Source organism: Carcharhinus amblyrhynchos, chromosome 8 (assembly GCF_965287045.1).
Source record: "Carcharhinus amblyrhynchos chromosome 8, sCarAmb.v2.hapA, whole genome shotgun sequence".
Classification (NCBI taxonomy): Eukaryota; Metazoa; Chordata; class Chondrichthyes; order Carcharhiniformes; family Carcharhinidae; genus Carcharhinus; species Carcharhinus amblyrhynchos.
The window spans coordinates 74178472-74197914 of NC_137331.1; the positions used below are offsets into that span (position 1 = coordinate 74178472).

The following is a 19443-nucleotide window of genomic DNA, read 5'->3' on the forward strand; positions in this document are numbered from 1 at the left end:
TTCAGGATTGATATGATTCTTGCTCCTGCACCTCCATCAACTCCCAAGCAGAAAAAATCCAACTCAAAAGGAGGTTTCGTATACCCTTTACAGCAGTCACCTAAGTAAGGCACTTACTTAATTAAGTACATATTAACATTTAGATCTAGGCCTAATATTATAATACTATACAAACAGTAAATTACATAGCAAATATTTTTGTGTTATTCTTTATTCATCCTTTCAGTTTCATTGCCTATGTAGGGAAGAGACCATAGAAATAAAAAGACAATTTTGGCCATTCTGTCAGATCACGGCACTCACTTCTACAACTGTACCATTTAAAGTTAGTTTATTACCAAACCAAAGGGGTAAAAATTTATTAGCACCTCAAGTGTGTGATGTGGGGGAAAGATGTATGGTTTGATTGTTGTTCAGATAAACTCTTGGAATGCTGTGAAGCTAGGAATAACATCCCTGCTCCTGGCTTTTTACAATGGTAAACTATACCTTATTGGTGATTGGTGCTTACTGAACCACATTGTCACCTAGAAAAGCAGAGTGGAGGATGCATGACGGCCCTCTTTTTAAGTGGGCTGCATTGTATTTTTTTTTATACACCAATGCCTTGTTTTAGGAGGTCAGAAACTCGATTCCAGTTGACACTCTAGAAGTGCCTATTTTATGCCAAACCCAACATATTTAGGTCCTGAACTAATTTGAGGCCCTCCCGACACATTCCCGTTAAAGTCACAGTGGGAATTTAGCAAAAAAGTTGGGGATTCTTATATCCAAAATAAAAACTGTGTAAGTGATGTGGAACATGATATGGAAATGCCGGTGATGGACTGGGATAAACACAGTAAAAAGTCTCACAACACCAGGTTAAAGTCCAAACAGTTTATTTGATAGTAAACCCACAAGCTTTCAGAAACACTGTTCCATCATCTGATGTCTCCTTCTTCAGGAACACTGTTTCTGAAAACTTGTGGGGTTACTATCAAATAAACTGGTTGGACTTTAACCTGGTGTTGTGAGACTTTTTAAAGTGATGTGGAACACCATAAATAAAGGTGGCTGCCTATTCCAAATTAACCTTTCAGTGACTACTTCAAAATCATCATTGTTTTGATTATTCCTGTAGAAACAATCTTTCCATTTTTACCATTGGAAGAGGCATAAAATGGTAAATACAACAAAACTGGGGCAATTCTGATAAATTTAGTATCGATTTGGCATGTGAGAAAGAAGTGCTCCATTATTCTTTTCTGATGCCTTCCCAGATGTGCACACATGTATTTCAGCGTGATCTACCCCACACTAGTAATTGTATAAATATGATAATTTTTTAAATATAGCAAGACTTTTATATTCAATAATTCTACAAATAAGTAATTGAAGGGTTAAATTGAGCAGCAGAAAATGGTATTAAATATTTTCAATATCACAATGTGAAATTATATAGGCTGGAATTTTACTGGCATGAGGCTCGCAGAACGAAGTTCTCCATTGGCCTCGCGGGGGATTTTATGAGCCTCGTCCAAGCAAGGTCATAAAATATTGGTTTATGTATCATTGTTACGCTGCTTGCTTAATGTACATTATATCATTTGAAGCCTCTGTTAACAAAGCTCTCTACCTTATGTGTGACTATCAGAATCGATCCCGATGTAGCCAAAGGTTCTGATCCAGATGCTGAAGACCAAAGTATGATGGGAAGATTTGTCAAGGTTGAAAGACAGGTAATGCATCAAGTGGCAGTTGACTATCCAGTGATCGTGCACTTACGAATAATTTTAAAAGAGAATGAAGGAGATTCAAATACTGTCTTTCAAGCTAAAATACTGCTGGCTGAAGCGTCTTTGCAGACTGCTGCTGTGGGCCTTGAGGACATCACCAATTTTATGTTAATAAATAAGAGCAACTATTTGTTGTTTATTTCTCTCTCCACATCTAGTGGTTCTCAAGACAGACTTTCATCTGTTCCATAGCAAGGTTTTTCCTGAAACAGGTCACTAGTCTGTCACCTTATAGCTTGAAAGGTACCACTCCACACTAAGCTTGGCTGGTCAAGAGTCTCTTCCACAAAAGATTTCAGAGAGTAGGCTAAAATGTTGCCTGACTGACTGCTTTATGATGTTACAATAAATTATTTTATTCTGTGATATCTTTTATCAATGGCTCAGTGTTATTTTCCCAAGATAATGAGGTTGTCAGTGCTTATAGCTTCAGTTATTGATAGCTTAAAGGTCTGGTTGATTGATACATTTAAAGAGTTGTAGCAATAGCAGTTCTTAAAATAAATTATGAATGGGTGTTTTTAAGCAGTTCCATACATACCATTGTTAATACAGGGCTCATTCATTCTGCATTGTATACTAGCTGAATGGACATGGAAATGCCATGAGTTGATATGGACGTGGCATGGGGAATGGGCGGAGGTGCAAGATAGGGCAGAGGAGGGGGCCAGAGGCCTAAAATATAACAATTACTGAGGTAAAGTCCCAGAGAACTGAGGTGGGAATTGAGAATTTTAAACAACCAACTCCTCCTCCAATCTGCATCCAGGGCCAATGGACCCACTTCCATCCTGCATGCACCACCCACCCCTTGATTATAAGTTTGATCGGATGAGGCAGTTTCTCCCAAGGTAAGGCTGCCAAGTTAGGAAATTTTCCCATTCCGTCGACCAATCTCGGGATGAAAATCTGGGCCTTTGTATCTGCCTAATGACTTAAAAATATGGCAGGCCTTGTTTTACATTTTGGTTTAAACATGAGTTTCTTTCTGCTATACTTCAATACATATCTTCAGCCAGATGTATGGCTGTTTGATCTTTCGAAAACTTTTAAACCTGATGTCTGGGCTTGCCAATGATTTTGGTAATAAATTGATTCCTCCTCTTCACATATTCCACAATCTGATTAAGGCACTTGGTATCTTTTGTGCCCATTTTCAAGGTTAATACTAGAAATATCAATAGAAAGTCAGATGTGTATTAGCCAAGTCATCATTGCCTCATACAGTTAAATTTATGTGGCGAAATGAGGGCTTAGCCAAATGACCATTAGATAGATAGGCATCATGTGAGCCCTTTGAACAGGGTGATCAGCATAAAACATTTTTTAGCATGATTTTTTAAGTTTGATTCCCCCTTTTTAAAACACACAAGGTGGTATGAAATACGTCATTTGCGCTGAAGTTCAGGAAAACCTTGTCCAGTAGCATACGAGCCTTAACCACTGGGCCCTGCCTGTAGGTCAGTTTGCTTAGTAAAATTCAAGATATAGTGTTGGCTGTGTAAGTCATACATGGGAAGGCTCCCATCCATTTTGTAACCTTGTCTGTTACCATGAGGCAGTGTAAATAACCATATGGTGCCCTGTATACATAAATCTGTAAATTGATTTCTAGGCCCTCAGAACTGTTAGTATGGAATACGGGATTATGCTGATGAAGCACCAGATGCCATCAGCATAACTGTTTGCTTTAAAAGTTGTGGTCAGTGATATGTTGTTCTCTCCGTTGATATTGCATCTCATCACCTTTGCTTTCAGTAGTTCATGTCAAGGTTTAGCACATTTGCCAAATTGTGTGATAAGGGCTGTTTGATGCACAACCAGTCCAGAAATAAATAAAGGGCAATTTTTAATACTGGCCAATGTAGTCTTTGGACACTTTATGTTTACATATTTATATTCTCTTTCCTGTAATTGAAACCCTCAATGAAGGTAACTTTCATCTGTAACAACTTAGACTTCCAAAGATTAAGTTTTCCAGCAAATTAAGTCATTTTTCAAGAAATCTGACATGGTTCATTCTGGTTCCAGTTGCTAATATTAAACTTATTTATTAGCAGCAGCCATTTCTTTATGGAAAACAGTAGGAGCATTATGAAAGCTTTACAACAGTCAATTCCAGATATAGCTTTGGTCTTCAAAGGTGAATACAAATGTAAGTCGACCGTTCTTTCTCACAGAGAGGGTCCAAAACCCATTTGCAATATCCAGCATGGAAAAGTATGTTGACCCAATGGTATGTGAGAGAGCAAGCATGATTGTCTCTCAGACAACAGAATACATGCTTGGGTGACAGTTCAATTTACAATAATTAATAGTTAGACTCCAATTATTGCCTGGTTTCTTAATGAGCCAAACTGGAGAATTGGTAATGAATACATCAACCATAATACAACACTACCATACCATTGACCTCATAATGGCCTCTACACAGTGGTGATTATCCTTGGAAATTGGATACTATTTTGTGAATTAATATGGGTGTCTGTGAATGGACCCATCTCCTTCCATTCTCTAACAGCACTGTATAATTTTGACGAAGATCTATACCCAATTTTGCCACCATAGCTTATGTGTCTGGGTTTTCTGTAGCAATGACATCATGCCCATCTGAAATTTCTGCAATTGAGTCATTATCAGTGTTGTAACACCACAAACATCTGTTTGTGTAATCTGTCAAAACATATTGATTTTGCACATCTATCTCCCAACACCCTACCCATCAGGGATACTCCCGACAACTAGAGAAGTTATCACAATATCCTGAAGCATGGTCTGGCAGGAGCTTAGTTGAACTGTTAGTTGGAAAAACTTTTAAAGGCAAAAGGAAGTATGTGCTTCCCTCCAACCACAGCATGGCAATTGGGAAATGGAGTAGGATAATGGTCTATGCTGACCCTGGCTGGAATTCTCCGATCTCGTCTACAGCTGGGATTCTCCTGTCCCAGTGCTGTGAATGGACATTTAACTGAGCACCAAGTTCTCCATCCTCGCCAGCAGTGCAGAGGGACGAGTGAAACCTGAGAATTCCAGCCTCTATATTTACAGGAATAGCACACATTACAGGTTGGCTATCATATGTAACTCCATTAGCAAAGATATCAGGAGGTGTTGAATATCTTTAGGGTTGCTGGGATTATAACCAAATGCCTTCACCTGGAGCAGACCTCATGGTCATTGCCACCATGCATTCTGAGTTGTTGGGTTGGCTATATGTATGAATGCTAGCTGCTGGTTCACTTTAGCCTCAGATGATCCTGGGTCCCTGAAGTCATGATATGGAGATGCCAGCATTGGACTGGGGTAAACAAGCAAGAAGTCTCACAACACCAGGTTAAAGCCCAACAGGTTTATTTGGTGGCACAAGCTACTAGCTTTCGGAGTGCTGCTCCTTCATCAGGTGAGTGGGATTTCAGTTCACAAATAGGGCATATAAAGACACAAACTCAATTTACAAAATAATGGTTAGAATGTGAGTCTTCACAGGTAATCAAGTCTGAAACGTACAGACAATGTGAGTGGAGAGAGGGTTAAGCACAGGTTAAAGAGATGTGTGTGGCCTCCAGCCAGGATAGCTAGTGAGATTTTGCAAGCCCAGGCAAATGATAGAAGTTACAGATAATGTGACATGAACCCAAGATCCCAGTTGACGCTGTCCTCGTGTGCGGATCTTGGCTATCAGTCTCTGCTCAACGACTCTGTATTGTCACGTGTCATGAAAGCTGCCTTGTTCACCTAAAGTCCACAGGTGAATAAGAATGGAAGGAACTCTAATATCTACAATCCCTGGCAAAATGGCATCATTTTGCCCAATTGGAACATTGACCAACGGGTGTAAAGAGCTCTCTGTTGGGTGGGGGTTTCTTCAGGAGGCCACTCCACAGGTTTGAAGGGCATCAAGTGGTAGATTGACCAAATGCTCATTCACATGTTCCCATGCGAGAATGATGGAAGTAAACTTTTGGACCAAAGGTCTTGGCTAAGTGTCACTAATATTTGAAACCTGTTTGCAAGATGATGCAACTCTTTGAGGAACATTTGCGTAAACAATGTAATCATTATGCATCATGATCATAATTTGCAAGCCATTCACATTAAGAATTGTAGGTTGGGTTCTCTCATATAAATCACAATGATGGTTTTTAAAAGCTGAGGTGTGCTCACTGGATCCTTGACATGGGGCTTTAAGAGGGCCATGAGTTTAAGATTATTTATTCTGAGCAAAATAATCATTGAGGGTAACACTTTGCAGAATGAGCATCATAGAATCATGGAAATGTACAGTGCAGAAGGAGGCTATTCGCCCCATCACGTCTACACCAACTACAATCCCTGACAAAGGGCAATTTAGCACAGCCAATCCACCCAACTTGCACATCTTTGGAATGTGGGAGGAAACCAGAGCACCCGCAGGAAACCTACGCAGAAATGGGGAGAATGTGCAAACTCCACACAGATAAGCTAGGAATCGAACCTGGGTCCCTGGTGCTGTGAGGCAGCAGTGCTAACCACTGTGCCACCCCAGATTTTAGGATAATTTGCATGGTTGTTCAGAAAACGTTTTCAAGTCTTCCAGGTCAGCTTTTCTTTTCTTAAAATCTGCTCATGTCAAGGTGACCCTTGCAATGCAGTGCACTCTCTACATTGGTCCTAATTCCATTGCCCATACTTGGAAACATTCTGATTTCATAGGGAAGTACCCATGTGCTACACTAGTGTATACAGCCTTCAGTCCTTGCAATACACAGTGGAATCATGGGTGCAATTCACCCAACTGCATTCCAAGTGCTCTCGCCAAATTCCCATGAAAACAGTGTGTTGAGACCTCTGAGGGTTCCTGCAGTGTGCATTCTTTGCGATACATCTGATCTCTGGCAACCTGGAAACAAAATGATCTGGGCCTATAGATATGCTTTCTGGACTCAGAATTGTGCAGTACAGAGCAGCAAGTATCAACATGATCTAAGTTAATCATTTTCTCAACCTGATTTTCTTATGTATAATAACCTGCTTATACCTATAATTACCTTGATTCTGAATGTAATTTATTAAGTCAGCTATGTTTAATTTTTCAAACATAATTAATGATACCAGTATTTCAGTTCCATCCAACATGTTACCGGGAATCAATACTACTAGTAGATTTATTAGGGGTTTTTCTGCCCTTTTCTGTTAACAAAGAACAAAGAACAACCCAGCACGGGAAACAGGCCCTTCGGCCCAATGAGCCCGCACCGCCATTTTAAAGAATTTTCCTACACCTATCTTGCCCCATGTGAATGCAAATGGTACCCTACTGTAGCCAGATTCAGGGGAGAATAGTGTAGGGTCAATTTGGTACACCAATCAGCCTAAGAGCACATCTTTGGGGTGTGGGAGGAAACCGGAGCACCCGGAGGAAACTCACGCAACCACAGGGAGAATGAGCAAACTCCCGCAGACACTGGTCCAAATCCATGTATCTGCACAGCAAACAGTGATAGTCACTGAGCTGTTGTGGCGCCCGTCTGCTGGTCCAGGATTAAGCACACACATCGACACAAAGTACTAGGCCACTCTCGAAACCTCCAAGAGCAGCCCATGCACGACCCACCGTGTGCATGCCCCTCGTTTGACAACAAGGTGGACCGACACCTGTGGATTAAAGAGACAAAACATTAACATATACTATTACATTTCCAGTATCGACCCGAGGCTCTGTCCCTTTTTAAAACCGTCTTATATAACCCTCCATCCTTGTTTCACTCATGTGCCTATCTAAGTAAACCTTAAACAAGTCCAAAGTGCCTGCCTCCACCACCTTACTTGGTAGCGCATTCCATACCCCCACAACCCTGTGTGTGAAAAACCTTCCTCTAGTATCAAAATTATACTTCTCCCCCTTCACCCTTAGATTGTGACCTCTCGTGATAGTTGTCCCCAATCTAGGGAAAAGCCTACCACTGTTGACTCTATCTATACCCTTCATTATTTTATACACCTCTATCAGATCCCCCCTTAACATCCGTCTTTCTAAGGAAAAGAGCCCCAGTTTTCCCAATCTTTCCTCATAGCCCAGTCCTTCCATGCCAGGCAGCATCTTGTTAAACCTCCTCTGCACTCTCTCCAGGGTCTCCACGTCCTTCCGGTAGTAAGGTGACCAGAACTGGACGCAGTACTCCAAATGCGGTCTAACCAACGTTCTGTACAACTGAAGCATTAGACGACAGCTCTTATACTCTATACCTCTTCCTATAAAGGCTAGCATTCCATAAGCTTTCTTTACAACCTCCTCCACTTGTGTTGACACCTTCAGAGACTTGTGCACTTGCACTCCCAGGTCCCTCTGCATTTCTCTACTCTTAATTGGTCTACCTTTTATCAAGTAACTCCTCCCTGCATTATTCCTTCCAAAATGCATCACCTCACATTTGTCAGGATTAAATTCCATCTGCCATCTATCTGCCCAGTATGCCAACCTATCTATATCCTGCTGTGTCACCTGACAATCTTCCTCAGTATCCGCCAATCCTGCCATCTTGGTGTCATCCGCAAACTTGCTGATCACACCCTCTTCTAAGTCGTTTATATATATTACAAAAAGAGGTCCCAGTACTGAGCCCTGCGGCACACCACTGGTGACAGACCTCCAGTCAGAAAAGGACCCTTCCACTACTACTCTCTGCCTCCTATTGCCTAGTCAGTTTTCAATCCATCTAGCTACCTGTCCTTGTATCCCATGTGCCTTAATTTTTTCTACCAGCCTACCATAAGGGAGTTTGTCAAACGCCTTACTGAAATCCATATAGATGACATCAACGGCTCGCCCATCGTCACCTCCTCAAAAATTCTACCAGATTCGTAAGGCAAGACCTCCCCTGAACAAAGCCATGTTGCGTATCCCTAATCAGATCGCAATACTCCAAATGCTTATACATCCTATCCCTAAGAATTTTTTCCAACAATTTTCCTCCCACCGATGTCAAACTCATTGGTCTGTAATTACCAGGGTTATCCCTACTACCCTTTTTAAACAGCGGTACCACATTAGCTACCCTCCAGTCCTCTGGGACCTCCCCTGTGTCCAGTAGAAAAATTCTGAGATTTTATGTTGAATGTATGTTGAAACATGATGGAGCAGCCATTATACAGGGAATTTGACTCAACTCCAATGGATCTATTGATACTTACCACCTTCAAATTTTAATATATTACGATAGATGAACAGAATCAAGCAGAGAGTACGTCACCCTCTCCCATCCTGGTTAGAAGTTCACCCTTGATGTTATATGACATCCCTTCCTCCTGGATTTTATCCCTTGTCTCAAATTCATCTCCACTGAACAGCCTAATCCTATCAGCACATTACACACTTCCTTCACTTGCCCTTTGTCCTGATCTCGATTAGGGACTGGTAACCTTTTGCACACAGTGGACAAAGTTGGAGACCACAGGTACTGACTAAGAGAAGGAAGCCACAAGATTCCACTGTTTGCAATCAAATAAACTGTACCATCTGGAGTTAGGAAAGTAAAACAATTTACAATATCTGTCTTACACTCTTAACATTCAGAATCAATATGAGGTAAATATGAATTAACAGGTAAGCTGTGGTCAAACACACCAACTGGATAACAAGTAACAAATGCAATAAAGACCAATCCCACCAATTTCTCAACAACCTACCCAGACATCAGTGTCCATTGTGAGCTACTCAACCTCACCAAAACTGAAATAAAAACAGAAAATGCTGGATGAACTCAGCAAGTCTGGCAGCATCTGTGGAGGAATAGCGGGGATAAACTTACCATCTCACCCCACTGGCTGACTGGGAAGTGGGGTGATTGGCCAGAAAGGCCAGCCACAGCTGGGTGAGGCAGTCACAGATCTCTGTGCTCACAGAAAAAGCTTTTCTGCTGATAACTCTTAGGTTTATTAACATTAATGGTAAAGGATGGGCCTAAACATTTGCTTAGTAGTAATAATTTTTGTAAGTTTTTTTTACTGTAGATCAAGATTGACAGAATGCTGTTGCATATGTTGGACTCATACCAACAATAAAAATTGCCTTTGGCAAGTTAGCCACATTCATTAATCAATGTCTATCACACTTTTGGATGAATAATGAGGATTCTTCCTAGATAGCTTAGTCATCCAACTGAGCCTGCACTGGGATAAGTTAAGTGAATGAATGCAGTTTTATTGGCTGATCATACGGTACATAAATAGTCAGGAACAACATCTACTCTGCGCATTAATAATGCACAATACTAATAGTGCATTAATTGCATTTAACTTGATGCTGGTGGTGGCAATTTGCTGGGATTTCACTTTAATATATATTGAGATATTTGCTAAAACTGTAGTGTGTTGGAGTCAGGAATTGTAATGCTCTGTAAATAAATGTAAGGCTGAATAAAGGTTCATTCCAGTCCTACCTTTCACCAGCTAGGTATCTAAAACAGAATAAAGAATGCAAACCTCCATCTATTAGAAAATAATCAAAGAAAGCAAAATCTTGGAAGAAATGTCAAAAATATTAATCTAAAGCTGACACCAATCATCTACTTAAAGGTGGTTGTTATTGTGAAATTGACCACATTTCCTCTCTGCTCTTTTATAGGTCGAAGGAATGGAGAAGAAGATTGACTTCCTGGTGGATATGCACATTCAGCATATGAATACCCAACAGTCTGCATCAGCTGGGTACTTTTCAATAAGAGGAGCAGGGACATTGGTTCAAAGTCCAGTTGACGACAAGGTGGAGGACAAATATTCTGAGATTAAAAGAGTAATCTCAAACTATCCTGATTCCTGCACCTATATGGCTCCTCAGAGTTGCTACCAAGTCCAAGTTTCTTCAGTAGCTCCATTTGGTTTCTTCAGACAAAGTCCAGGAAGTACAAAATTTTCCACATTAGCTGCTGACTTATCGAGATTTCCTCCACCCCCTGCTCCATCATATACTGAAAGACCAACAGTCCTGCCAATCAGTTCACTGACAGACACTCAAGGTAACACATGCCCTAGCTATCAGGGAGGAGAATTAGCAAGCCCTTTCTCTGAAAAATTCACAGTGAGGCACGGGAGAAGCACAAGAGACAGTGACACGCCAATCTCTCTCCTCTCAGTCAACCACGAGGAACTGGAGCGTTCTCCCAGCGGATTCAGCATCTCCCAATCAAAGGATGACTTGACTTTTGGTCTTTATGGGGGAGGAAGTTGGCCAAAATCAAAACTACATTTGGCAGAGGGAGAAACAGACACTGATACTGATCCTTACACACCATGTGGTTCTGCGCCTCTATCGTCTACAGGGGAGGGACTTCCTGACAATATATGGCCTACATCAAATAAGCCAATTTAGCAGGGTCACTGGTTGACCTAATAATGTACAGTAACTATGAAAGATCCACATTTTTTGCTTCCTGCACAACACCTAGAGCTTATTGTTACAAAGCATTTCACTGGCAAAATTGCATGTAATGCATGGACATTGTGCTGGAGAACTGTTAATGTTTTCAATATTCTAAAAGCAATTTTTTTTCATACATTTTAAAAGTTGTAAAGATTTGCATGTTGGTGCATGGTTTTGAACGATATTAACAACAAAGCCTCATTTCTTCTGTGTTATTGTACAGTAATGAAGTAATTTTAATCCCTGCAATATATGTGGGTTAGAATCTATGCAGAAAGTTACTAGATACATTTCTTTTTGACAATATTTAAACCTGCAAGTAAATTCTTAAAGAGACAGTGTCCCCTTCATTCGTCTGTTTTGCCTCAGTATTTTTTTTGCTACACATTTCATCTCAAGTTATTTATATACGTTACCATTTTGCTATTTTAATGATGGATGAATTGAAAAGTGCATTCCAAAAAATTGAAGTTTAAATTTAAAGAGTGAAATTGAGTTATCAGCCTATACATATATTGAGAAATTCAAGTGAAACCAAGTTCTTTGTGAGATGCAAAAATCCTCATATACACAGTTTAGTACCTACGTGAAAAAGCTGATAGGGTAAGTGAGATAAGTCAGCAAATTGATGAGATTATGGTTCTACCTCATATCTGGTGCAAATTTCACATTTCATCACTTTCCTCCTTTTATTCTTAAAAAATGTTTTCAGACTCTTTTGCACCTACTCAAGTGCACTTACATATCTTGGTATTCCTTAAATATTGTGTGGAGATGTCGGTGTTGGGCTGGGGTTGGCATAGTAAGAAGTGTCACAACACCAGGTTAAAGCCCAACAGGTTTATTTGGAATCACGAGCTTTTGGATCGCTGCTCTTTCATCAATTGAGTGCTGATGAAGGAGCAGCACTCCAAAATCTCATGACTCCAAATAAATCTGTTCGACTTTAACCTGGTGTTGTGAGACTTCTTAAATATTGTACATTGATCTATTGTGACAGGAAACATCTTGCAGGGCTGTTTGGGACAACTGAAGACTATAATAGTGGCAGAAAGTACAATATAGGATTATCATGAATATTTTTATTGTATAAAATATTTGCGCTTTGCAGAGCATTGAAGCAATATCTGTCAGAATCTGGTTTTTGCAAACACATTCCAAAAGCTTCAATGCTATAGGATTTAAAATCTATTTAAAGTATAACAAAAATGTAAATGTATCAGTGAAAGCTGCCAATTTATCAGCCGAATACAGTGTACCCCCATTCCAGCTGTTCCAAGTGCTAAAATATTTGAATTATTCAATCATTTGAGATAAACAATTTTAAAGCATATAGGCAATAAGATGTTAATTTTTCTAAAATAATTTTGAGGTATCAGATAAATTGTGTTGATTGTCTTTAACTTAAGAGAACTGAACTGTACTGGATGGTTTATGGAAACAATAGTTCAGTAGAGCATAATTGCTGGTTAAGCCATCAAAATGGTATTGTGCAACTAAGTTTACTTCATGTTTCATGGTTCCCTTGTCATCAGTCAGAGAGTTTCCATTTATGACTTTTTTTCCGCAAAGGAATTTGTTTTTTCACCTTCAGATCCCTGAACCCAGAAACTTTGCGCAAATAAAGGTAGCTACCAGAAATTGGTCATTGCAAATTGTTACAGAAATGTTAACAGTGTGCACCATGCAAGTAGTAAAAAAGAGTAAATTATATCTTCGTTTTTAATTATAACTCTAACAAAAAAATCTGGTCTGCACTGGGTGATAACCATTGAAAGCTGTACAGTTAGACTGAGCCATTGTTCAAATGTAACAGTGAATGTTACAGAGCTCCGAAAGCATTATTGTGTCCGTAAATGCTGAGAAGGCCATTATACTTTGGTAACGATGGCTCCCATTTCTCTTAGAGGGAACTGGATACATGCTCGCATTGTTTTCAATGGGAAAATAGTGTGCAAAGCTCACACTGGATTTTAAGTTATAACTGAGTTTTGAGACAGGAAGCCCCTTTTAAAAGAATGTAACAAATCTGAGTGCACATAGGTGGGAGACTGCAGTATCACTTTACAGGATTCAGCATGATATAAATCACTATATAGTTATTAACCATAAACATCATGTGGTTCAAATACAATTCAGTGAGGAAAATTCAAAATCATTCAAGGCTTTATGTTGGTAGAGGTAATGTACAAAGTGTTTTGAAAGTGTATATGGCAGTATCTTTGATCGGTGAGATTGCCAAAGGTATCACATATTTGCGACATTTCAATTTTACATGTTTTCGTAGTCCAACATAATAAAAGAGGATAAAATGGATCTTGTCTCTTTAAGAAAATGAACCGAGGGTGAACGGGCCTGCCATATCTTTTTGTAACACTAACACTTTCTTCTACTCTTCAACTGTGTTTTGTAATAATGGGCCGAATCTTCCGAGAAGTGGCAATCACTGTCGGATTGCCACTCTGTTCCTATTTTTTTACACTAAGATGGAACTCCGCATTTCTGACCCAGACTTCTGAACTGGGTCACTTCAGCAATGCAGAGTGTACCTGATCTGGGAGTCCTTCTTTATAGTCAGGGTCATTAGGGAAAGCCAAGCCATGCCCCTTTTCACAGCACTAGATGCTGTACTTTGGTAAGCTTTCATTCACTAACAGACTGAAAAACCTTGAGACATTGAAGTGGCTTTTCACTGTGTTAGTGAATGGATGAAGTAAGTGGGTAGGATGGCAGGGGAAACAGTCAGTACGGTGGCAAGGTGGGACTGTTGGAGGTTGGTAGCCTGCCAGCCTGCTAGGGTGATGAGGTTGGATCTGTTCAGGTGGGGGGGGGTGGGGGGGTGCAGAAGGTGTCAGAGGTCAGAGGGAAATCAGAGGGTCAGGAAGCAGAGCGAAATCAGAGGTCAGGAAGGGCTAGGGGTTGGAGAATTGATGGAGTCAGAAGGTCAGGTAGGTGAGTTGGTGGGGTGTGGGGCAGCAGCCAGTAGTCAAGGGAGTCAGTTGTATAGTTACCCAGGAGCTAGATGTGTTTTTTCTCTGTCTAATATTTCCCAGGGTGATTATGCAGGTAAGAAAGTCAGAACCCTCAGATTTGGAGACAGTTTTAGAGGCTCCTGGCGAGAGGGGAATTGCCCATCGGATGTTGAAAGTTCCCGGGCAATTCCCCTGGAGTCCTTGCATTAGGACTTCCAAGGAGTCCCTTAACGTAGCTTCCAGGGTACGTCCGGTCTCCAAACATCCGGAGACCGGAAGATCTGGGCCAATGTTTCAAACTATTAGAGGTCAGTACACTGAGACTGAGAGTAGCTGACAGGTATTTGTGCCTTGCCCAGGATACATTTTTCTTGATAATTACAAATGGCTTATTCCAATTTGCTGTTTCAAATTGAGAAGGAAACATGATTTTCATACAAGTGGCCTTCAGTGCTGTTTCTATGTTTTGTTAACTGTATTTCTAATCAATAGATTTGAATTGTTCTTGTAATGTATATCTTCAAGCAACCCAACCTTTTGGGAGATTTAAGGTTGTTTCTTTACGATTGTATTATTTAGACCTATACTTAAGCTGGGTGTTTCTGTTCTTTCTTTAACAATTGCATCAGTTATAAATAAATGGATATTAAAATACCATGTGTACATCTGTTCAATATCTCAAAATTCATAATCAGACTTTAAAAAGACTACAATCAAAAGAAGTGGATATTCTGTGTTATGAGTGCCTGCAGTTAAAGTTGTGGTTTCAACAATTTTGACGACCTGCAGCTAATCAGAACTTTGCCAAGCTGGTTTCATTTTGCCAACAATGGAAACGTGATTAAAAGTAGCGATATTGGTGCTTCAAGTCACCACAGTTCTTCATGGTAAATGAATTGTATCTCATGGCAATTACAGGAAGACATGCTTTCAAACCAGTAACATATCAGAAATCACTGGGTCTTACATCAGAAAGGATGGACATTAACTCTATTATAAAAGAAGCTGGAACAAGACCAAATAGAAATAAGCTTTAAGAATAATTGAAGATAGTTTGCAAGATATTTCTTTTCAATCATTATGTAGTAAAATTCATGCAAAGCATGAAGAGACCCAGACATTTGGAGTCAATTACCTCATCCAAATTTGCAGATATAATGGACAGAGGAGAGAGGCAAACTGGACTTTTTGTTTTCCAGCCACCTGTCCATAAGGAGAAGTGTTTTAGTTTTTATTATAGTCTGTGCTGTGTTTCCGAAGCCTTCCAGTTATGAAATCAATTTTTAAAGTGACTCGCAGCAAGGTATTTTATTCATTTGTGGGTCAAGGTCATTGCTGGCCAACATTTATTGCCCATCCCTAGTTGCCCTTAAGAAGGTGGTGGTGATCCAGCTTTAGGATTAAATCAGAAATATTGTTTATTCATGCGTTGAAATACGTGGGATGGTTGCCACAATCACATGTACACACAAGCACTGTGTCAGAACACAAGCACAGGGGAAGAGATAGGAAAGAAAAGAGTTTTAATCATTTAACACAAAAGAAAATCAAAGATATGAATATTAATTCACATGAATCAGTATCCGGTGAGGGTTTCTTCATGTAGGAGTTAAGATTCAGGTGAGTTCAGCTAGCCAGAAGCAAGAATTGCAGAATTCCTTTAAAGTTGATGATTTATTATTGTCACATGTATCAATATACAGTGAAAAGTATTGTTTCTTGCACGCTATATAGACAAAGCATACCATACATAGAGAAGGAAAGGAGAGGGTGCAGTATGTTGTGTTACAGTCATAGTTAGACTGTGGAGAAAGATCAAATTAATATGAGGTAGGTCCATTTTGTTGAAGGGAGATTTAAAGAATTGGATTAGGGGGAACAATATTCTTGGTTTAGGTACCTGTATAACAATTTATATTCAAAGACACCTGTATAGCAACTGTTATGCAGACACCTAAACCAAGGATATTGTTCCCTCTAAACCGATTCTTTAAATCTCCCTTGAACAATTCAAAGTCTGACAGCAGCAGGGAAGAAACTGTTCTTAAATTGGTTGGTATGCAACCTCAGACTTTTGCATCTTTTTCCTGATGGAAGAAGGTGGAATAGAGTACGTCCAGGGTGTGTGAGGTCCTTGATTATACTGGCTGCTTTTCTGAGGCAGCAAGAAGTGTGGACAGTCAGTAGATTGGAGGCTGATTTGAGTGGTGGACTGGGCTTTGTTCACAACCCTTTGGAATTTCTTGTGATCTTGGACAGAGCAGGAGCCACGCCAAGCTGTGATACAACCAGAAAGAATGCTTTCTATGGTGCCTCTGTAGAGTTTGTGAGAATTGTCATGGACATGCCAAATTTCCTTATCCTTCTGAGAAAGTGGGGGCTTTGGTGGGCTTTCTTAGCCATAATGTTGGCATGGAGGGACCAGGACAGTTTGTTGGTGATTTGAATACTTGGAAACCTGATGCTCTCGTCCACTTATACTTAATCCCCTTTGATGTGGACAGGGGCATGACCTCCACTGTGCTTCCTGACATCGATAAATATCTCCTTTGTTTTGTTGACATTGAAGGAGAGATTATTGTCGTCACACCAGTTCACCAGATTCTCTATCTTTTCCTGTACTCCGTCTCATCATTCTTTGAGATGTGACCCACTATGGTGGTCTTATCAGCAAACTTGAAAATTGAGTTGGAGAGGAATTTGGCCACACAGTCATAAGTCTATATGGAGTATAGTAAGGGGCTCAGGATAGAGCCTAGTAGGGCACTGGTTTTGAAGATGATTGTGGAGGAGATGTTATTACCTATCCTTACTGATTGCAGTCTGTGGGGTTAGGACGTCTAGGGTGTCCATTTGCAAAGGGAGGAGCTGAGGCCCAGGCCACAGAGTTTGGAGATGAGTTTTGTGGGAATAATGGTGTTGAAGGCTGAGCTGTAGTCAATAAATAGGAATCTGACATTGGTGTCTTTGTTATCCAGGGTTCCAGGGTTGAATGCAGGATCAGGGAGATGGAATCTGCTGTGGACCTGTTGCAGCAATAGGCAAACTATATTGGATCCAGGTAGCCTGGGAGGCTGGAATTAATTCGTGCCATGACTAACCTTTCGCAGCACTTTATAATGATGGATGTCAGAGCCACCTGCCAACAGTCATTAAGGCTGCCTGGCTTTCCTTTGGTACCGGGATGATGGCTGGCTTCTTGAAGCAGATAGAGACTTCACATTGGTGTAAAGAGAGGTCAAAGATGTCTGTGAATAATCCTGCCAGCTGGTCCGCGCTGGTCTGACTGCTCATCTGGGTGCCCATCTGGGCCAGTAGCTTTCCGTGGTTGACTTTCAAGAAGGCTGATCTGGCATCTGCAATGGTGACCTCAGGTACAGATTCGTCCAAGGCTTCTGCGGTAGTGGGCATGCTCAAAACCAGTATAGAATGCATTGAGCTCACTGGGGAAGGGCACATTGGTACTGGTGATTCTCCATGCTTTCACCTTGTAGCCTGCAATGCCTTGCAAACCTTGCCCTAATTGGTGGGAGTCTGTGTGGCTAGCCTGGGACTCTAGCTTGGTACTTTGTTTTGGCATCTTTGATGGATCTCCACAGGTCATATCTGGATTTCTCATATAGATCAAGGTCGCCTGACTTGAACGCCTCAGACCTGGACTTCAGCAAGCAGTGGTTGTCTCTCTTCATCCATGATTTCTGGTTGGGAACACTCGGATTTGCTTCTTTGGCAAACAGTCTTCTACACTCTTACTAATGAACTCAGTTTCAGTAGTGGGATATTCATTCAGGCTGGTTGCTGATTTGGTAAATATTGACCAGTCCACTGATTCAAAGCAGTCCCGTAGGAGATCATCCAATTCCTCAAACCAACATTGCACAACTCTGATGGATTCTCCTGCTTCAGTTTTTGCTTGTAAGTCGGGAGCAGGAGCACAGCCTTGTGGTCTAATTTGTCAAAGTACGGATGATAGAGCGGTAGACATGTTTGATATTTATTTACCAGTGGTCTAAGATGTTTGGGCCTCTGGTAAAAGAGGAGACGTGTTGGTGGTAACTTGGTAGTGCGCTCTTGAGCTTGGCCTGATTGAAGTCCCCAGCCATGACGAACAAGGCCTCGGCATGTTTCATCTCAAGGCTATTTGTGGTTTTATCTAGTGCAATCTTCATGTCCACATGGGGTGAAATGTAAATTGCTGTCAGGATAACGGGTGAACTCCCATGGAAGGTAATAGGGGCGGCATTTTAACGTCAGATATTCTAGGTCCAGGGAGCAGAAACTCACCTGTGTTGCTACATATAGGCAGCAAGAGGTGTTGATTAGAAAGCAGATCCCACCTCCACTAGCCTTGCCTGAGGCAGCTGTGTGGCTCATACGGTGGATTGAGAAGCCCTCTGGTTGTAGGGCACAATCTGGGAAAGAATGAGTGAGTTATGTCTCTGTGAAACAGAATACACAGTTTTCCACAGCATAATGAGGTTGTTATGTAGAGACTTGGTCCACTGTAGAGCTGATGCCAGAAGTCTCCCAGAGCACCAGGTTTTGAGGAGGTTTAGACTTGAGGCTTTAAACTTAGAATTTGTTGTCAGCCTAGAGTCCTGCTTTGGTGTTGACAGGCTGGATGTTTGACAGCAGACCCACTTGACAGTCCAGGAAAGTAATACTAAAACTTTCCAAAGGTCAAAGAAGCTTAGGTCATGTGATGTTGTTCATTGATGAGTCCATTTTAGATAAGCAATCAGTTAATCCATTGTTTACCTAAGGTGATAGACGGTGGCATGTTATTAGTTCCACAAAGTCCATTTTCAAAATTAGCAGAAAGAAAGGATTAATTTAAACAGTTTATGATCTCTTTCAGAATTTAGGATATGACATGAGCAAAAATCAATGTCACTCCCAGCTGCTGCTGCTATTGCAGCAGATGTTGATTCTGCTGCAAGGGAGCGGAACATTGGCACAATGGTTAGCACTGCTGCCTCACAGTGCCAGGGACACGACTTCAATTCCGGCCTCGGGTCAATGTCTGTGTGGAGTCAGCACCTTCTTTCTGTGTCTGCATGAGTTTCCTCCGGGTGCTCCGGTTTCCTCCCATAACCCAAAGACGGGTTAGGTTGATTGGCCATGCTGAATTGATCCTAGTGTCAGGGGGATTAGCAGGGTAAATATGTGGAGTTTCATGCATTTGTCAAGATGCCCCTTAAAAATCACTACCGTATCAGCTTCCACTACCTCCTCCAACAGCAGCTTCCAGGCACCCACCACCCTCTGTGTAAAAAACTTGCCTCGTACGTCTCCT

At 41.0% G+C, this 19443-nt stretch overlaps 1 protein-coding gene across 1 annotated transcript in view; it reads left to right on the forward strand.

The window, feature by feature from the left end:
* kcnq3 (potassium voltage-gated channel, KQT-like subfamily, member 3) overlaps positions 1-11246 on the forward strand; it is a 312879-nt gene extending 301633 nt beyond the window's left edge. The window contains exons 13-15 of the mRNA XM_080194945.1: positions 6-104; positions 1637-1721; positions 10381-11246. Of these exons, the coding sequence (XP_080051071.1) occupies positions 6-104; positions 1637-1721; positions 10381-11124 (928 nt within the window). The 3' untranslated portion in view covers positions 11125-11246. The remainder of the gene's footprint in view (positions 1-5; positions 105-1636; positions 1722-10380) is intronic.
* The last annotated feature ends 8197 nt before the right edge of the window (positions 11247-19443 follow it).